The following is a 20617-nucleotide window of genomic DNA, read 5'->3' on the forward strand; positions in this document are numbered from 1 at the left end:
GTAGACAACTGTTGTTCATAGATCCCAGATAAAAAAGCCACATCTCTTGAGGTAATAAGGCTTCATCCTTGCAACAAATCTCCCAACATTAAATTGTCAAACTTTGTTAACAACAAGGTATTTACTGTTTTACATACCCTGATGATAGATTGATTGTTGAAAATCCCCAAATCCTATTACAAAGGAGTTACTGTTCTTTTCTTCATATCATTCACATTAACTTGATTCAACAGAAGCTATTCATCACTTTCTTTTTACATGAAAGGATAGAGACAGAGGAATAGAGATGTCTGGTTGACTAGACAACCCACAGAGACTACCTCATCCCTCTCACATTGCCTCCCCAAATTTAAAAAAAAAAGAACAAAACAAAACAAAACAAAACCTAACCAAGCCAAGAATGAATTGCCTTAAACACCAGATAACCAGGGGTTTCCCTCTCTGGTTGAACGGGTCGAATGCTTGGCACACCCTCTGATCCCCATTGCAAAGGGGAATCATTGGATGGTCAGTGCCCTTTGTGGGAAGCTCTGATGTTGCTGGTAGCAACCATTGCTGTTGGAGTATTCATGTGTTTCGTGCATTATAGACCCTTTTACTCCATGCTGATTCTTGGAAGAGCCAACAGTACAATCAGGCTGCAAAGGTTCTGAACCCGACGAGCTTGCCGACTGTGTGGGGAGAGCTGAACCTGAACCCGTGTCCTTATTAGAGGTAAGATTATTGGCATCATTATCAAGCTTCTTTGTATTGAGGAAACGGCCTCCACAACCTCTTGCCCTTCTCATCGCATGCTTGTGGCGAGATTCATGAAGATACGGCTGTAAAAAAAATGCATCATCAGCCACCTATCTTATGGTTAGCTCAGAACCAGAAAATCTAGAATCAATTTGGTACAATTCCCTTAATTTAAAATAATAAATTCCATTACTGAACCGATAAAATAAACTAATGAATCCATATGTTAACAAGTGAGCATTATCAAGCAATACAGAACCTAGTTAGCAAATTCAAGAATAGGTTTGAATCCAGCTTGAAGGGATGAAGTGGAGATTCAAGGATAAAGCTGAGAATACAGAACCTACAGAGTGCCGATAAAAGGTGCCAATCACACTGTTTAACTGCCCGAGTCAACAACTTACCTAAATCAACTCAGTTTTGACCACATCGAGTCCATCAAAAACTCTTTTGACTTGCCCAAGTCAATAAAGAACTTGCACTGTCAGTCACTGACTTGCCCAAATCAACTCAATTTTACCATTGACAAGTTCTTGTCATGGAATAAGTTTTTAAACATCCGCAAATCAACAAAACAGGAAAAGATGTACACAAATGGCAATGGCATTGCCCTTAAATTAAAATGAAAAAAATGCAATTCTCATAATTGTAACACCTAATAACTATTCCATTAATGTTAAATCAGTTTCTCAAGAAATAAATGACTTCTGTGGCAGATTCAAGAGCATACCCTGGCAACGAAGAGTCAAAACATTGGTATAATAGTATACCGGGTAGTACCATCTATCCAATTTAGTATCTCAACTCCAGCTAAACTAGTCCATAACATTGGTAAAATAGTATACCTAACAAGGGGCCATTGCAAGAATTACAAAAACAAGAATGATATGACAAATGCACTCCACTAAAGCTCGTTTCTTGAATGAGAGACTAAAACAAATCATTAGCATACTTATCAAACAAACTATATATAATCGGATGGGTTTCTTACACAATTGACTGTTGCTATACTATGGAAAAAAGCACTTAATGCTAGTTATCTGTAACAGTAAGGGCCCCTTGCATGCATTGCTTTACATTTGCAAGGGGTGATTCTGCCTATAGTCAGTAAAATTGCATTACTACTGAAAATCATGTCTAGTATTTTAATGGTTCAGAACTCACAGATAAGTTGCAAGTGGTGGAACAGAGAATCAGCCACCAAGAAAAATAAGTTCTATCATGTGGATACAACTTGTACAAGAACACTACCCAATACATATAAGCTTCCTTTGTGCACAACACAAGAAGAATTTAACATAAATAATTCTCATAAACCAATCACCTACAGGAGGAGTAGAAATCATATGAAAAATTGAAAACATGCATTGGGCTCCAAGTGGAGAAGTCAATTAAAAAAAGGTACATGTCAGAATAAGCTTTATATTTTTAAAAAGCTCAAGCAATTATTTTATTTCTCTCCATAATTGAGAAAATCGATTTCAAATCACTTCTGAAAATAAGAGTAGGTCTTTCAAAAGAAATTCAAAGCCTAAACTGTTTTGAAAGTTTTCAGGTCAAAACAATGTGAGCACAGCAGGATCACAGGCTGACCTGAAAGTTTTCAGATCATGACTTTCCAATTTGTTTATGTACTTGGTTTGTTGGAAGAATTGAAGAATTGCTGGGAAGCCCTAAAAAGGGAAAATAATCTCAAGAAAATTAATCAATCCCCAAATCTAGGACCTCACATCATCTAAATTGATCAAGTCATCCAAATTCATCTCAAAAGATCAGTGACAATTGAACGGTTTGGGACAAACAAATGTGAGCTCAGCATGACAAAACCTGATCCTAATCCTGTGAATTTGTAATTGTCTCCTAATAACTCACTCATTATCGGTTTTGCTTTCCTACCTAATTTTTGGAAACAGTGGATGGGCCGTCCTGACAATTCAAAAAAGCATCTTTGAAACCCAAAATTGGGATTACTTTACTGTCTCACCTCATGTGTTCTGTGGTACTATCCTATCTAGCACCTTATATAAAAAGCGTAAGGATCTATGCTCAGTGAGAACAACCAAATGGGAAAGTGAATAAAAATGTGGCTTTTCCCTCTTTCCCACTTGCACCTTTTCTTCATGGTTGTCCTGGACTCCTGGTTATCATCTGCCAGTTCCTATAACAAAATGTTTATAGATTTTAGTTTGATGTCAATGCAAGCTTCTGTTCAACCTTAACCCGACCTGTTAAACAGGAACGATGTGCAACTCAAACAACCTATGTAACTTAAGCACACACATATCTCAGTATCAGACAAATATACAAGGTGTGGATCACATTAGCTAGAAAACCAAAAATGGCCATACACCATACAGCTATCTCTTAATATTAGAAGAGAGATTTTTTTTCTTTTGAAAGATAAAACAGAAATTAGAAGAGATATTGTTACACACACATATTAGCCACATAATCATAAAGTATAAAATGAATGTACCCAGATAAACAAAAATATTTTAAATTAGACAAAAGAAGAATAACTAATTTATAAACGACAATACTTGTTAAAAAGGAAAAAAAGGAGCCATCCATGTATGATTAACTTGAAATTTTTACTTCTAAAAATTTACAAACCTTGATAAAACTACCTGCTCTATTGCAAAATGCAACTCTAGTAACACTTACACCAAGCCAGTACTTTTAGTCCACTAATAATGCCAAAAAACTGAATCTTGTTGCCATACATTACGTGCTCACAAAGATTTAAGCATCATGCAAACCTCAATAACGCCACACATGCAACCAACCAAATCTGAATAGGTATTTCAAGATACGTGTGAATACCTTTCTGACTTTAATCAATTTCTTTTCCAATTCAGCTTTGGCCCGTGATCGTCTTCGCCTCAGAATCCCATGGTATTGCTTGGCATTAACATAAACAGGCTCCTCTGCCATTTCAAGGGGCAAAGGCATACGAGTATGATGCATTCCAAATAAATGAGGATGTGCCTGTCACATTGGGTAAGGATCATTAACCATAAATTCTTCATATTCAAATATCAGTTTGATTTAATATATTCTTGAAATAGGTCTCCTTAAAATTGGTACTGCAGAAGATACACCACAAAAGAAATCAGCATTCACATATAACAGCATGCAGCACTAAAAACACAAAATATCAAAGGCATTGGTGGTTCCTGCACAAAAGAACCAAAAATATGGAAACCAAACATGGATGGCAGTTTCACAATGAAAAGAGCTTGGAACCAAATTAAATTGAAGCCCCCAACTGTTCCCTGGGCTAAAAACATATGGTATACACGCCATGTACCGAAACACGCCTTGGTAGTGTGGCAGGCAATCCAAAACAGACTTAACGCTACTGACATTGACTTTCCTAGGAGATAATGCTGATCATATGTGTCTGCTATGCAAAGCAAACAGATAAGGGACATATCACCTTTTCTTTGGGCCTTCTTACTCAGCGTCGATCTGGCTCTCAGTCTATGAAGGTTCAATCATCGCCATAAACCGTAAAGATCGCTGAGAGAATAGGAGGATTGGATTAGGCACTAATTCACAGGTAAGGGGCAGTCAACAACGACCATAAAGCTGGCTTTCTCTGCATCAATCTATCATATTTGGATGGAGCGTAACGCTAGACACTTTGAAAGAAAAGAACAATACAAGAAAACCGTCCTCCAAACAATCCTTGCAGATGTAAAAGATAGATTACAACATTTAAATCTGCCAGACGTCGACAATGAAAGGAACTAAACAATATCTAAGAACTTCGCATGCCAACTAATCACAAAGCAAAAGGAAAAGAAGGAAGTCAGTTAGGAAAGTCCAGATGAAGGGATCTTCAAGATAAATACCGATGCCTCACTTGAGAAAGATGGGGCAGGAATTGCAGGTACAGTGAGGGATGCAGCTGGTTATGTCTACAGAGTATTCTCCCTAGACATAACAAAGGAAGAAATATTTGCTTTAGAGATAAATGCTATTCTCCGAGATATCACGTTGGCGAAAGAACTTCAGCTAAAAGATAAATGGATTGAATCTGACTCACTGATGGCAGTAAATGCGATCAATGCCATCTACAAAAGACCCTGGGAAAAGATACCAGTCATATCAGAAAGAAAGAGCACTTGCTCGAGTTCAGCACTTAGCTGAGTTACGTATATGTGGACAGAGGGCAGCTCAGCAGCTGATTTCCTTTCTAAGATATCATGCCCTTGTAAAGGGGAGAATATTCGTCTCGCCATTATGCCCCCCACTTTGCTTGATATTGTATACACATATAGAAATGGGAAAATCTATACCCGAATGTAAATCTTATATTGTTTAATACATTGGTAGGGGTCATGCCAAACCCCAGCTTGCCCACCAAAAAAAGCATGCAGCACTACAAAGGAATCCAATATAAAACTCTTTCTTGGATATACACAAGAAACTCCACTTTCTATCCGATATATACCAAAAAAGGAAAAAATGTTATAATTTTGCATGCAGACTATTATTTCATACAACGTTTTAAAATGTAATATTGAAAAACAAAAAAAAAATCATGTCGAGGACTCCCAAGAGAGGAAGGTGTCGATCGGCTAGAGCTTGTTATCGGATAAGCCTTGCTCATTTGCAGGGACTGTTTTTTACTGCTATCTCATTACCTTCACTTTCTTGGTCTCTCGGTTTTCGTTGATATTCTCATTCATTCTGACCACTCACAATCAAATGGAATCAAGGTCAAGTTTTCTAGTAATCTCACAGATAAGATGATATAGACTGAAGAACCAGACACGTAAACTAGAAAAAAGTCAAGTTTGCATCAAACCTATGTGTGCTGCTGTAGGATGTGACATGGTTTGTCCGAAATGGAGATCATGGAATATAATGTGGCCCACTAATTTATTCGAGATAGAGTAGGGCCCACATAGTTGCTAGTGTAGGTTGCTTTGTTTTTAATGTTCAAAGGAGGCTCATCTATGTCCTGTTAATTTTCAAAAAAAAAAGAAAAGAGGCTCATCTATGTAATTTGTCATCAAAGTAAGATTAATTGTATGAGTGGGGCCCATTTTCATTGGTTTGGGTCCCCCTTCGCATGCAGTCTATTATTGTTGGAACCCCGAATGAAATCGCTACGCACAACGGAACTACAAATCGCGTAGAACAAAAATTTTCTGGTCGATTTCGCCCCTAAACCCAGGATCCTAAGGTCTAAATGATCTGATGGTGATTTAAATAAAACAAAATGTTAGAATTATTACATTTGTGGTTATCCGCAACAATAGCCTCTGCTTGATCTACTCCTCGAACGGCCACGATCGATCTCATCGCTGCAGACCCGCAAGTTGAACCGATGGATTCATTCAATTTACGTGAAGGGAAATTGAATAACTTTTATTCAATTGTGTACGCTGATCATATCAGCACCTTTGGATGGGAAATATGAATTTTCTTGATGGAGCTTTAATGGTTTTTCCAAAAACTAAAACTAAAAGTGGAGAAACTGGAAGATGAAGCTTGGTAGAGAAAGAGAGAAGTGTTGCACGTTTTTGGAGAGCAAATTTCCAACATTGTTCACTTTAGAAAACGTCCATAAAGCATATATATATATATATATATATATATATATATATATATATATATATATATAGAGAGAGAGAGAGAGAGGAAAAGGATTGTACGCTCGAGTGTACCTAACCTTAGGTACGCTCGAGTGCCAAATCACATGGGTCCCACATTTTTGTGGTCATCCAAACCATTCATTTGCAAGGCCCCATCATAGATAGGGTGTATACCAAATCAGCTCCATAGGATCATCCTAACCCATCCATTTGTGGAGGTCAAAATGGACAAACACTGTTTGTCCACAAATCTGCCCATTTTGCCCTCCAGTTTTGGAGGGGTTAGGATGATTCAATGGAGCTGATTTTTGGTACACCCTATCTATGATGGGGCCTTGCAAATGAATGGTTTAGATGACCACAAAAAATGTGGGACCCATGTGATTTGGCACTGGAGCGTACCTAGGGTTAGGTACACTTGAGCATACAATCCTTTTCCTCATATATATATATATATATATATATATATATATATATATATATAGAGGAAACTGTTGGTGAGCTTAAGCTCACCAAACTTATGGTGAGCTAGCTTGCCCAATCACATGGGTCCCACATTTTGGGGAGTGATCCAAACCATTCATTTGCAAGGCCTTATCATAGATAGGGGGTGTACCAAAAATCAGCTCCATAGGATCATCCTAACTCCTCCATTTGTGGAGGACAAAAATGGGGCAGATTTGTGTCTGTCCATTTTTGTCCTCCACAAATGGAGGGGTTAGGATGATCCTATGGAGCTGATTTTTGGTACACCCCCCATCTATGTAAGGGACTTTCAAATGAATGGTTTGGATCACCAACAGTTTCCTCATATATATATATATATATATATAATGTTAGATTTGTCTCTAATAAGTTTCCTAAGAATTCTCCTTAAAGATAGCTATTTTGCAAAACTAGTTTTCTTGCTTTTTGAAAGATAGAAGCAAATTTGCAAAGAAAATTATGGACGTTTTCCATTGCCCATAATGGGCTTGTTCCAGCCATGCAAAAACGTGGGTTGCTTTATTGTAAATTGAACTGCTATTTTATCTCCAAAGAAATCTCGAAGAAGATCTCCTACAATATCTCCACTTTTCTTTCTTTCCCTACTTTTCCTATTTTCTCTCCAACAACATAGGAAACCAATATTTGAAATATTATAAAATATTCTATCAAAATGGAAAACGATGTACCCAACTTAGTGTTGGACTGTTGGGCCTTTTTGCATGTCGGTCGTCTTATTTGATCAAAACCAATCCCTAAAAAATCTCCTACTTTTTTACTTCCCCATTACAAACCTGGTGGCCAATTTTCAACTCCATTTTTGGACTATTAAATGGCCGAATTAGAAAAAATCATAAACTACAAAGTTGTAGATCTTTCAAAGTTGTTCGAATCGAGTACTTACACACTTAATTTGGCCATGAGATCAGAGAGTCATGACTGTTTTAATAAAACGAGTCTATAAGCTTGTTATTTAATTTTTTCTTATTAAATAAACTTATTTCCTCTCATCCAATGGGATAAAAGCTCCATCCGTAATTTTCTATAATTCCCAAAATACTCCTAAGTTAATAATTAACTCTTTGGGTATTCTAAATGCGTCCTACGGTGTGTATACACCAAAAGAACTAAGTAAATCTTTTACCTCGCATCAAATGCGGGGAAACTATACCGTCCGTGCAATCTAGTAAATGCGAGATCCTTATCCAAAGGATATAAATGGGCCATTCGAGTTGTGAGTGGGATCATTATAGGGATCCTACGGTCGATCCTACAGAACCTAATAATGGGCCCCACTGCAATCTTGCTCCGTAGTTAACAACTACAATTGCATTGGATCAGTGGCCTCCATCGATACGTAACAATGAAAGTAACAATGAAAATGACCGTCAAATCATCATACCTAATATGTGTTAAGTCCTTTCTCTATTCCATATCTACTAAGTTGGGTCCTATGGGGGGTGGACAACTATTACCCCCTGGACCCACTCGTGGTATACCTTCCAGTCAAGCAGCTAGGGCCCGCAAATGCATTTGCAAAACATGTTTTTAATAAAAGATTTGATAAACCATTTATCGAATCCGTTTGGTCAAACTATTTTATAGGCCTACTGTTCTAACAAAAACTGTAGATGATATCTCCTTAAATTGGGGCGGAGAATTCCATGTCGGGTATCCTATTAGCCACGTGGGTTTATCCAAGACTCTAGTACTACCCATTGATGACCCATAGAAGGATCATGGTTAGATAGTCTAAGAATCTAGACCGTGCCCACATACCAATATGAACCCTCAGGTCTAAGGACATGTAAAGGGTCCTATCTGGTAGAATAGCCTTACAAACTCCTGTCCACAAGCTATTCTAGTGCGATCATGTTCAGTGCGCGCTCCTATCGCCGCACCCACTCTTCTTGCTTAAGGTCCATTACCCAAGTGACTGAGAATGAGATAAGCTACTCAACGACACGTGCATGTAGGCAGGACTGGTGCTGGTTGTGTACAGGAGGAGATGTCCAATCTCGACCCCAACCAGGAACCTTTAAGGTCTGCAAAGAAATGGGATATCGTATCTCCCTACTCCCTACGATCTGTGAATCCTTGAGCATGGTATTCCTACTTTGCTACCTAAGGACGAATATGTGACGAATAACAAGAACGTCACACATATTCAATCATATATTACCCATTAGATGTCATGAAATTAAACCTTTATTAATATTAATGTGACAAGACATACGAAATGTATTGGCTTTTAGGGCTCTAACTCTAACAATTATTTCATACAACATTTTAAAACGTAAAATTGAAAAACAAAAAAAAAATCAAGTCGAAGACTCCAAAGAGAGGAAGGTGCTGATCAGCTAGAGGTTGTTATTGGGCAAGCCTTGCCCACTTGAAGGGCCCTTCACTTTCTTGGTCTCTCTGTTTCCACTCTCAGAATCAAATGGAATCAAGACTGACTAGTAATCTCACATATATCTGAATGAATGACAGAAGAACCAGACATGAAAACTAGAAAAAAAAAAACTCAAGTTTCCTTCAAACCTGTGTGCTGCTGTAGAATCAAATACCCCTAGCTGAAATCAAATGACTAAAATGCCACTAGTACTAGCAAAATAACCAAATTGCCACTACTAAAGGAAAATGACATAAAAGGGAATAAGAAAAAACTAAAATGACGAAGTTACCTTACGAGCACAAGTAGACCAAAGAAAAGAAATGATCACACACTAATGGAGCAATATCGGATGCCTATAGGCTAAGGGATGCTCATGCATCAACTCCACCCTAGGAATGGGCTTGGGTGGAGATCGTGGAACCCACCCATAGGTAAAATGGTAGGCCCCATCCTATGCATGGGCTCGGGCAATGTTACCTGGAATGCGGTTCGTTCTGGTACGTGGTACGGGAACAGGTACGGGGTACGATGGTAGCCCGGTACGCAGTACGATGAGGGTATGTTATGTTGGTTCGCTATTCAGGGTCATGGTCAGTTTGGAGCGCTAATTCGGACTCACACACATTCTCTCTCTCTCTCTCTCTCTCTCTCTCTCCACACACACACACACATATATATATATACTAGTAAAAAATCCAGTGCAATGCACGGGCCGATAAAGAACTGTACGGACCACATCATCGGTTGATCCAAACCGTCCATGTGATGGACCACAACAAAAATAAGTTGTGCCCGTAAAATCATTTCCATAGGCTGATCCTAGCCCTCCAATCTATAGAGGTTTCCATAATTAAAAAAGCATAAAGGAGGGGGGTAGGATTGAAATTATGTGGCTTTAATGGGTGCCTTTGTTAAAAAGCATAAAGGAGGGCGTAGGAGTGAAAATATGTCGGTTGAATGGGTGCCTTCGTTAAAAAAAGTCGAAAAGAGTGAGGTGTAATACTCATAGAATTTTGGGAGAAATTCAAATAATTCTCTCCTTTTCTCTTCTGCTATATAGTATATAGATATAATTTCATATATTTTTACAACAATATCATTCCATAGTACAGACTACATACATTTAATACACAAAATATAAAAACCTCATTTATGTCATACATATTTTTTCAAAAAGAAAGTTCCCGTTGGAAGATGTGAATATCCTTCCATAATCCATACTACATCCATTTAATAAACAAAATAAAAAAACCTCATGTATGCCCTACATATTTTTTTCAAAAAGAAAGCTCTAACTTCAATTCAACCCAAAATATATAAAATTTGTAGCTCTCTCTTCATCTCTTCCTTAGTCTATGTGCATCTCTCTCTCTCTCTCCTGCGGGTCGCCGCGAGTCGTATTTTTGGCGATCCGGGTCGCTAGCGAACCACGTTTGGGATCGTGCGACCCCGGATAGCGGGTCAGAGGGCGGATGGCTATTCCGGTGACTATGGGCTCGGGTGGAGATCGTGGGACTCACCCTATCAAAACATGGTGTAAAATGGTGGGCCTCACCCTATTCATGGATTTGGTCATTTGGGTGGAGATGGCGTGCCCACTCATGAGTGTAAAATGCTGGGGCCCACCATATGCATGGGTTTAGGTAGAGATGGTGGACCCTACCATATATTAAAAGATAGGTGTAAATGGTGGGCTCCACCCATGCTATGCATGAAATGCCACCATAGAAATACTTCCAGTAAAAATTTTCAATGGAAAAAGTAATCCAATAATTTTTTTCCTTGGAAAATTCCAGTAAAAATTTTCCATAGAAAAAGTTTTCCAATAATTTTCTGGCATGACAAGTGGTGTTCCTCCCTTCCCCTAAAGAAGCTATTTCCAGATCTGTTTGTAGTTTCTGCTTCAAAGGAGGCCTTAGTTAAGGACTTCTTTGAGAGGAGAGAGGATAGGCTTGTGTGGTTGCCTACTTTAAGGCGAAACTTCTTTGACAAGGAGCTACAGTCGGTAACCAGGCTTTTCAAGTTATTAGAGGGGTGCTACACAAAGAGGGATGGTTCAGATATACGGGTATGGGTTTGGAATACTTCGGGGGAGTTCACCACCAAATCTTTCTATCATCGCCTTGTGTCTTGTCCTATGGCCACCAGAGTAGCTAGGGTTTGGTCTATCCAAGCTCCACCCAAGCTGTGTGTTTTTGGATGGGCTGCTCTTCGAGAGAGGATTCATGTGGTGGATTTCTTGTGGTAGTGGAAGATGTTGATTATAGATCATTGTGCACTATGCATCAAAGCTGGGGATTCAGTGGATCATTTATTCATTAATTGTAAGTTAGCTCAGGAGATTTAGAGTGCCATCGTGGGTAGATTTGGAATATCATGGTGTTCCCAAGACGTCTCTTAGATTTAATGGATTGTTGGCAAATGGCTCCTTGGAGGAAGAAAGGCAAGATTTTGTGGAACACATACTTCCTTACAGTTATATGGGTTTTGTGGAAAGAGAGGAATGCAAGAATATTCAAGGGGAATGCTAAGAACTCTTCTTATTTATCCACCAAGGTGTCGGCTCTAACAATTGCTTGAGTGAAGGCCCTTCCAAGTTTTAAGTTTGTATCCGCTTTCGACTTAGGGAATAGGTATGCTAAGAGCTCTTCTTATTTATCCACCAAGGTGTTGGCTCTAACAATTGCTTGGGTGAAGACCCTTCGAAGTTTTAAGTTTTTATCCGCTTTTGACTTATGGAATGGGTGGATGGTGGTTTGCTATAGTTCAGGATTGAGACCTGTGATTGCGCGAGAATGGGAGCCTCTAGCTCATGGTATCCTGAAGCTTAACTTTGATGGTTCTAGCTCAGGAGATCCAAGTCCGGCAGGTATAAGAGGAGTACAAAGAGATGAGGGGGGGTCAGTGAGGTGGGCAATTGCAGGCCCCATTGGAGTGGCTGACTCTAATGAGGCGGAGGTGCGTGTAGTCCACGCAGGCATTAAATTTCTAATGGGAGAAGATTTAGACAAAGTAGTGGTTGAGGGGGTTCCCTCAATGTGATCCGTTGGTTGTGCGGCTCTCATGACTTAACTTGGAGATTTGCAAAGTTATTTGATAAGATTAAAGACATTGTGGGCAATTCAGTTATTTCCTTTCGCCATAATAGAAGATCTGTCAATGGGGTGGCGGATAAGCTTGCTAGGGATGGGGTTCGTTTGGAGGCATTAAAGCAGTTCGATTTCCTACCACCTTGACTCTTTCCCTTTTTTTTTTTTTTTGCTAGCTTTTGTTAAGTGTAGCTCTGTTGCCTTCTTATTTTATCTCTTCCTTTGCTTGTATTTGACCATCTCGGTCCCTCTCCTTTAATGAAATTATTGACAATTCAAAAAAAAAAATCTTGGAAAGAAAACGAATGACAATGGAAAGAAACATGATTAGTATATTATATATATATATATATATATATATATATATATATAGAGAGAGAGAGAGAGAGAGACAGAGACAGAGACAGAGACAGATGCACCCACCCACACACACACACACACACAGACTTTACTCTCATTTACACTAAATAAATAGTGTTTAGCTCATGAGAGTAAAGTTAGAGAGATATTAGACAATTTTTTAGCTCAAAAGAGTGCAAAGTTAACTAGATGAACATAAGCACAGTTACACTAAATAAATATCATACAAATAAAACAAAATAAGAAATTAGAAAACTCAAGGCTTTCTCTGTAATAGAAGTTTTCATGTGTCCAACACATGTATTGAGACTGGATTGATACCATATAAAAGCACAAACAGTGCATTCAAGAGATCTAACAAAGCTCAAATAATCACAGACATTCTTTTAAGCATATGATACAGGTAGCATACCAAAGTCTGAGCTCCATAAGCACCCATAGCCCCTCCATAATATAGACCAGAATATGGATATGACGCACAAGGCTGTAAAAAAGTTAAAAGCCACTCAACAAAAGCTGTATTTCATACCAAAGGCATGTATAAATCTTAACTTCCTGCTAATAAATCCACTATGTTCAAGCAAGATAAGAATGAAAATATTTATTTCACTCATAAAAATATAGAAAAAATGGAAAAAAAATCTTACAATTGAGTGACCAAGTTCCAACTGGGTATGTGGTAGCACGTACCCAGCCATCACAGGAGGTGTTGTAGATGTTGCAGGCTGGGAATGCTGATGTTCAGATCCATGGTTTTCATCTACCATGGAAGAATAACGAACCTTATCAATATCACAACAGTATTTACTTGCACTCGACTAGATAATAAAATTTCTTCATTGGCTGCCTAGGAAAGCTATTTTATATAGCGGAAGATATGGGTCAACATAATATGCCGTAGTGATTTGAGGCATTGAGATATACCCACTTCCACTCAAGGCATGCACATAAAATATAATTATAAACAAGCATAGACTTGTATGGATGCTGATTGACTTGGTAGGAAAAAACTCGGACTTGGACGAGAACTCAGGCAAGGTAAAAAGGACTCAAACTTGGGTGAGACAGCAATTGCCTCGGGGAGTTTTTAAACAGTGATTAAGATAGATGAAGATATTGTAGGTGGAAAGCACTGTTTTAAAGCTCCCTAAAGTTATCATCAACTTGCCCGTGTTTTTAAACAGTGATTAACAAGTCAAGCAAAAATTCCTATGACTTGCCTGAGCCTACAAAAACTTGCCACCCGATCATTGACTCACCTGTGTTGACTTGGATTACCTCTGGGCAAGTTTTTATCCCAATAAACATTTTTTAAACATTGGTGCAAAGTACAAATTTTCAACCAAACAACAAACTGAATGATGTGAATAGAAAATAGCTGGCTAACCCCAAATATTGTAATTACAAATGCAGGGTGGATCGCGGACTGAAAGTTAGAACTTAGATACTCCCAAAAAAAAAAACATTGTTCATTTTTTGCATTGGTTATGAGTTTGATAGAATCGTATGAACACATGCAAATTTACCACCCTGTCCGATAAATAGCTATTAGAACAGGCGACACTTTGGTAGAAACATATCTACCAAAACGCAGCATGGATTAAATTCCATGACAAGAAGAGTGAGTAGAGTACCAATGCACATAAATGCCTACAAATAATGCATTATGAAATTTCAAATTCAATGACAAGAAGAGTTAGTAGAGTACCAATGCACATAAATACCTACAAATAATGCAGATTTAACACTTTGGTAGAAACATATCTTAAATTTTATCAACATACATATCCAACAGTTTCCATGCCAAGCACTCAAAAAAATAAAAATAAATAAAAACCCAGTTTCCATGCCATAAAACTAAACCACAAATACAAAAAACAGTTTCCATGCCATAAAACTAAACCACAAATCAAGCAGCAAAAGAAACGGAACCCGTGTAGATATTGATTATTCATTAATAAAAAGTTGTATCCAGTTCGCTAGCATTGTCCAATGCATGCTTTTTCCTTGTGGGACTTCTCCGAGTTTAATTGGAAAACATAACTGAAAGATAAAGCCAACTAAATTGTCCACGGGTAAAACCAGATCATGATTCAGTCTTGGAGAGCAAACATAAAATGTAAAGTGGAACAACACTTATGAGTACTTGCTAAAATATTGCATTGGACCTATTGGAATATGTAACTTGCCTAAGGGCATTTAGGACTTTGTACATCCCTTTATGTTTTAGTATAAAGATATGAGTCAGGGGGAGGTAACCCTAACTCATTCTATTTTCTCTGTCTAAACTTTCGTCTAACATGGTATCAGAGCCTTAGGGTTTTCTGATCCCTAGGGTTCTCTATCAACCTCCATCTTCTCCGCCACCCCCCACCCCCAGGAGATAACAAAATAAGTGGGCAAACTAGGATACGCCAAGAAAGCTAGACGCGGCTCCAAGAATGACGGGCATCGACGAAGCTTGACGGGCACCGAGGGGAGCCGCAAAGTCAAACGAGAATCAAAGTAGGGTAAGAGTAAGAGATGAAGATCTAACACATAATAACAGGGAGAAAAGAGTGGTAGGGTTTACCAAGGGATGAAAGGGAGAGGAGGAAAAATGATGGGGGTTGAAAAACTTGGGGTGTGAGACTTACCAGCAAACCTACGAATTGGGGGCTGGAAAAAAAAATTCTGGTGCGAGGCGAAGCACAGCCCTAGAAACTTATTTCCAGGAAAGTGATTTTGTGGGGGGGGGGGTGCAGATCCTCGGTCCTGGAAAAGGTTTTCCAAGTTTGTGAGAAAATATTTTCCTGCAAAATTTTGGGGGAGTGCAAATCCTCGGTCCTGGAAAAAGATTTCCGACTTGGTGGGAATTCCTGGAAAATTTTGGGGGGGGTGCAAATCCTCGTTCTTGGAAAATAATTTCCACCCTGTGTGGAAAATGTTTTAGGGGTTGCTGCGCAGGGGTATTCCCGTATGCAGAAAGGCTATCGTTGCCCTAGCCCTCGTCTGCGTCGCTGGTTTGTCTCAACCGATGTTACGTTCTTTGAGTCTGAGGCATTCTTCCAACATGAGGCGGCATCGTTCACCCCTTCTCTCGAGTCCGAGGTCTCGCTTCCCTTACCAGATCTACCTGCTTCTCTTCCGTCATCTCCTATTTCCGTGCGGCTAGCTTCTACTTCTTCTGCCACATTGGAGAAGCCAGCTCCACCTAAAATTACACAGCAGTATCAGCGGCGCCAAGTTGCAGATAGGTCTCTTCTACCTCCTCACGCACAATCATATTCTGAGCCGATGATCCCTCTCTCCCGCTCTCAGGTATCTTCTCTTCCGCCTTCCTCTGTTGTTTCTGATTCTCCTATTGCATCTCGTACGAGATCCCGTTCCGCTGCACATCCTATTTCGAGTTTTGTTTCTTATGATAAGCTCACCAGTACCTTCTAAAGCTTTGTTTCCTCCTTATCTTCTATGTCTTTACCACAGTCAGTGGCTGAGGCTCTTGACCATCCTGGCTGGCGTGATGGGTGCTCTTCATAGTAATGATACATGGGATCTGGTTTCTCTACCCCCTGGTGCCCGTCCTGTTGGTTGTCGGTGGGTTTTCTCCATCAAATACCTCCCTGATGGTACTGTCGAGCGCTTAAAAGCACGATTAGTCGCGAAAGGATACACTCAGACTTTTAGTATTGACTACACTGAGACCTTCAGTCCCGTTGCGAAAATTCCCTCTGTCCGTGTGCTCCTGTCTCTTGCTGTTAATCATAGCTGGCCCCTTCATCAGCTGGATGTGAAGAATGCCTTCCTCCATGGCGACCTGACTGAGGAGATGTATATGGAGCAACCATCAGGGTTTGTTGCTCAGGGGGAGACTTCTTCCTACGTGTGTCGCCTACGCAAGTCACTCTATGGCCTCAAACAATCTCCGCGTGCGTGGTTTGGGAGATTCAGTGAGGCAGTCATGCGCTTTGGCATGAAACAATGCGCAGTGGATCACTCAGTCTTCAGTTATCACTCTTCAGCTGGGTGTATTTTGTTGATAGTTTATGTGGATGACATAATCATCACAGGAAGCAATTCACAAGGTATACAACGTTTGAAAACCTTCTTGCAAAAGGAATTCTCTACTAAGGATTTGGGTCAGCTCAAGTATTTCTTGGGGATAGAGGGTGCTCGTTCTTCTAGAGGCTTGTTCCTATCACAGAGAAAGTATGTCTTGGACTTGCTAAAAGAAACAAGCAATCTTGGAGTTAAACCAGCTTCTGCACCCATGGATCCTAATGTGAAACTCGTTCCAGAAGAAGGGGAGTTGTTGGAGGATCCTGGCAGGTATCGCAGGCTTGTCGGTAAACTTATATATCTCACGGTTACTCGGCCAGATATTTCATATGCTGTTGGAGTTGTCAGTCAGTATATGAGCTGTCCAAGTACTTCTCACTGGGCTGCGGTGACACAGATTCTCAAGTATTTGAAAGGAGCTCCAGGGAAGGGATTGATGTTCAAAAGACATGACCATATGAAAGTTGAAGGCTTCTCTGATGCAGATTGGGCTGGATCCCCAGCAGATAGACGGTCCACCACTGGGTATTGTACATTCATAGGTGGCAATCTTGTTTCATGGAAGAGTAAGAAGCAGGATGTTATAGCTAAGTCCAGTACAGAGGCTGAATACAGGGCAATGGCACATACAAGCACGGACCTTATTTGGCTACGTTCACTTCTTTCTGAAATTGGCTTCATTTCATCTTCTCCTTCGCAGCTTTATTGCGACAACAAAGCTGCAATATACATTGCCAACAATCCAGTCTTTCATGAGCGCACCAAGCATATTGAAGTGGATTGTCATTTTATCCGTCAAAGAATCCAGAAAAGAGAGATTTGCACTGTGTTTACTCGGTCAGGGGACCAATTAGCTGATATGTTTACAAAGTCCTTAAATAAGTCAAAATTGAGTGATATATGTAACAAGCTAGGAATGTATGATATCTACATTCCAGCTTGAGGGGGAGTGTTGGAATATGTAACTTGCCTAAGGGCATTTAGGACTTTGTACATCCCTTTATGTTTTAGTATAAAGATATGAGTCAGGGGGAGATAACCCTAACTCATTCTATTTTCTCTGTCTAAACTTTCGTCTAACAGAACCTATATAAACCAGCACAGCAATTGACAAATTTTGGATGGAAATAAAAGTTTCCTAAAAGAAAATTGCAGTGGGGAGAGCAGATCACATGCATGGGAAAAGTAGCTTTTAGTGTTTAAAGGGTCAAGAGGATGTAAGAGGTATCCATATTAAAAACATATATTAAATCATATAGCCATAACAATTAAACAATGCCAAAAAACTAATGTTACAAGATAACATGTTTATACCAAGTCACATCACAATGTATAGATAAAAAAATGCAAATGTAAAAAACACAATTTCTTGACAATGGAGGCAAAGGTATGAAGCTAAATCCGCTATGAGACTGGCTGCCAATGGCTGCAGTCAGACAATGTCCCAAAATAGCATACAAGCAGATTTTGGAGATATAAAAATACCTCTAGATAATTATTATTTGAAACGTGAAACATTTGAGAGTAAGGGGATAATTATAGTTAATGGTAAAATGATGGAACCCGCTCCCCCAAACATTATTAAGCTGACACTGACGGCTGATCTCTCGGAAACTCCGAACCAGCGGGTGTTGGGGCTCTTAGGGGATGCTAATGAAGAGGTTTGTTTCTCATATTCAGGTCCGATCAGCCGAACAGATTCAACAGAAGCAGGGTTCCGAGTGGTTTTAATGGGAATAAGACTGTTTAGGACGGAATTTAAGGGACAACTTGTTGTAGAGGGCAACTCATCCAACGTCAGTACGTGGATAAGAAGAGAGAAGGTGGGGTACAAAGGATGGGTCCATGGAGATTTGGGCAATATATGAGAGAGATCAGAGGGACAATTGAAGAGTTTTTGGAGGGGTGGAGACACATGCTAAGAAGTACGAATGAGCTGGCAGATAAATTAGCAAAATCAGGGGTTAGTTAGCAGACCCCAACTACTTTGGGACAAAGGCTTAGTTGAGTTGAGTTGAGAGTTGAAAGGGTTAGTTGTGCGAATCTATATTATGGGCAGGTTCTGCCCATCGATGTACATTTGCAATTCTATTTTACTAATATAGTCATCTTTTCAAGAAAAAAAGTAGAATGATAATAATTGAGAAATGCAAATATTGTTGCGGTGGTGTTTTTAATACTTGTGTATAAATTGTGCTCGCGTTACCCAACATGCCAATCTTTTAATCGTTTTCCTGAATACTGATGTCAAGTGGAAGAAGCTTTATTTCTTGTCACTTTGAAGGTTATATACACTATACATTTGAGCAACCAGAAAAAGGTAAGGATGAGTAATCTCTTCTACCAAAAGTGAACCCCAACTCCACTAATTTAAAATAAACAAACGTCTCCGATCTAAAAGTTATGAAACAACATAACCCAAACCTAGGAAAACAAATAGAAAAGAAGACAATTCGAAGGAAAAATACCCGATGGTGTCACCATAGTTTGAACTCCTTTACTAACATCAGCCGCCTCATTCACACCATTCACATTTTTGTGTTTTGAGTGCATGCTTCCCAAGTTTCTTCAGTGAACTATCTCCTACCCTACTGTATCAAGAGATAAATTCCAATCAATACAACAAAGTAAAATCCGTTACAAAAAGAGATCATAAAAAATGAAAGGGGATGAGAAACAGCGCAATGTTGTTGACATCACCAGATGCAAGAAAAACGAAAAGCAACTAATCAAAATTATACAAGAGATGAATAGATCCAAGTAAAAAACTAGGTGAAGTCCACAGAACATTGAAACAGCAATACTGAGAAAGCGGGGATGAAAAGAAGATAAACAGTGGAGGCATGCCCAGATCATCATATTGAAAGAAAACTCTTCAAAAGGGGAGAAAAAAAACTCCAAATTTCCCCACAAAAATACAACTTTTTCAAAGCTTTAATTCTCTTCTGTAAGCTATAGGCTTCAATGATATTACAGATTCAAAAAAAAAAAAAATCAGAAGCTAGTCCCTGTTTGGATTGCAAGAAAAATTTTCTTTTCACAATTTAGAGAGAAATATATATATATGATTATGGTTAATTTAGAGGGATAACATCATAAATTGAAGGACCCTCTCCATAAAAATTGAATAGGGATTGTTCAAGACTTCAAATTATCTCTAGTCCTGTGCAAAAAAATTAGGAAATTTTAGAAATATTTTTCCTTTCCATACTTTTCTAGAAAATTCTTGGCCTAAAGATATAGCTATAGAAGAAAAATGAATTAAAAAAAGAGCAAATTTTTTTAAAGAAATTCAAGATAAAAAATTATGCAGCAAAATCATCATAAAAGAGATTAAAACACAGAAATGAGAAACACTGAATGATTCCTTAGATCAATCCATGAACTGAAAACAATTAAATGTTGACATCTGTCTCACAAATCAAACCCTAAAACCTGGAAAAAAAAAAACAAAAAAAAAACAGCGTTTTCTCGAACCTAGGGCAAAGAAAACAAAAACCCTAATTACAACCCTAAAACCCTAAAATTGAGAAGAAGAAAAAAACAGTTAAAACTACTTCTATGAAGACTTACCGATCGAGAACAGTAGAAAATTCTTAGAATTCTCTACCTCTATAACTTTCCAGCAATCGATTTCTCTGTAAATCCATTGATCCTCAATTCTTCAACGAAGAAAAAGAAATATAAAAAGTAAAAAGATAAAGAGAAGAAAAAAAAAAGGATTTTTCACTTTTCATGCAAAGAGATCTCTCGCTCGATTACTGCTAAAAAACTGTCTTCTTTTTCTGGACTCTTTTTACCCATCAAAAATGCCTCCAAAAGATTTTTAAAATATAAATCAGTATAAAGACGATGGTGGCCTTGTCTTTTTCATAATGATGGTTGTATCCCCTCGCCTT

General features: G+C 38.8%; 1 protein-coding gene across 2 annotated transcripts; it reads right to left on the reverse strand.

Moving 5' to 3' along the window:
- Positions 1–80: 80 nt before the first annotated feature.
- Positions 81–20509, reverse strand: LOC143847522 (nuclear transcription factor Y subunit A-7-like). 2 transcript variants are annotated; one of them, XM_077356390.1, is made up of 6 exons: positions 20292–20509; positions 19187–19306; positions 13328–13440; positions 13093–13164; positions 3562–3726; positions 81–821 (listed from the first exon to the last, which is right to left on the reverse strand). In XM_077356390.1, exons 2-6 carry the CDS (start codon positions 19269–19271, stop codon positions 498–500), a joined length of 759 nt encoding a protein of 252 aa, XP_077212505.1. In that variant the 5' UTR covers positions 19272–19306; positions 20292–20509; the 3' UTR covers positions 81–497. The 2 variants fall into 2 exon arrangements, with proteins under 2 accessions (XP_077212505.1, XP_077212503.1); XM_077356388.1 differs by having other exon boundaries at positions 19187–19309.
- Positions 20510–20617: the final 108 nt, after the last annotated feature.

Source organism: Tasmannia lanceolata, unplaced genomic scaffold (assembly GCF_043159265.1).
Source record: "Tasmannia lanceolata isolate RefF3 unplaced genomic scaffold, GAP_Taslan_0.1 ptg000015l, whole genome shotgun sequence".
NCBI classification, from domain to species: Eukaryota; Viridiplantae; Streptophyta; class Magnoliopsida; order Canellales; family Winteraceae; genus Tasmannia; species Tasmannia lanceolata.

What these genes read in the sequence shown, in the direction of transcription:
- LOC143847522 (XM_077356390.1), bottom strand. Translation starts at nt 19,271, where the DNA reads ATGCACTCAAAACACAAAAATGTGAATGGTGTGAATGAGGCGGCTGAT. An exon ending in AACTATGGTGACACCATCGG is followed by an intron (nt 13,441 to 19,186) that starts GTATTTTTCCTT and finishes CTTCCATGGTAG; the next exon opens with ATGAAAACCATGGATCTGAA. An exon ending in AATTGATTAAAGTCAGAAAG is followed by an intron (nt 822 to 3,561) that starts GTATTCACACGT and finishes TTTTTTTTACAG; the next exon opens with CCGTATCTTCATGAATCTCG.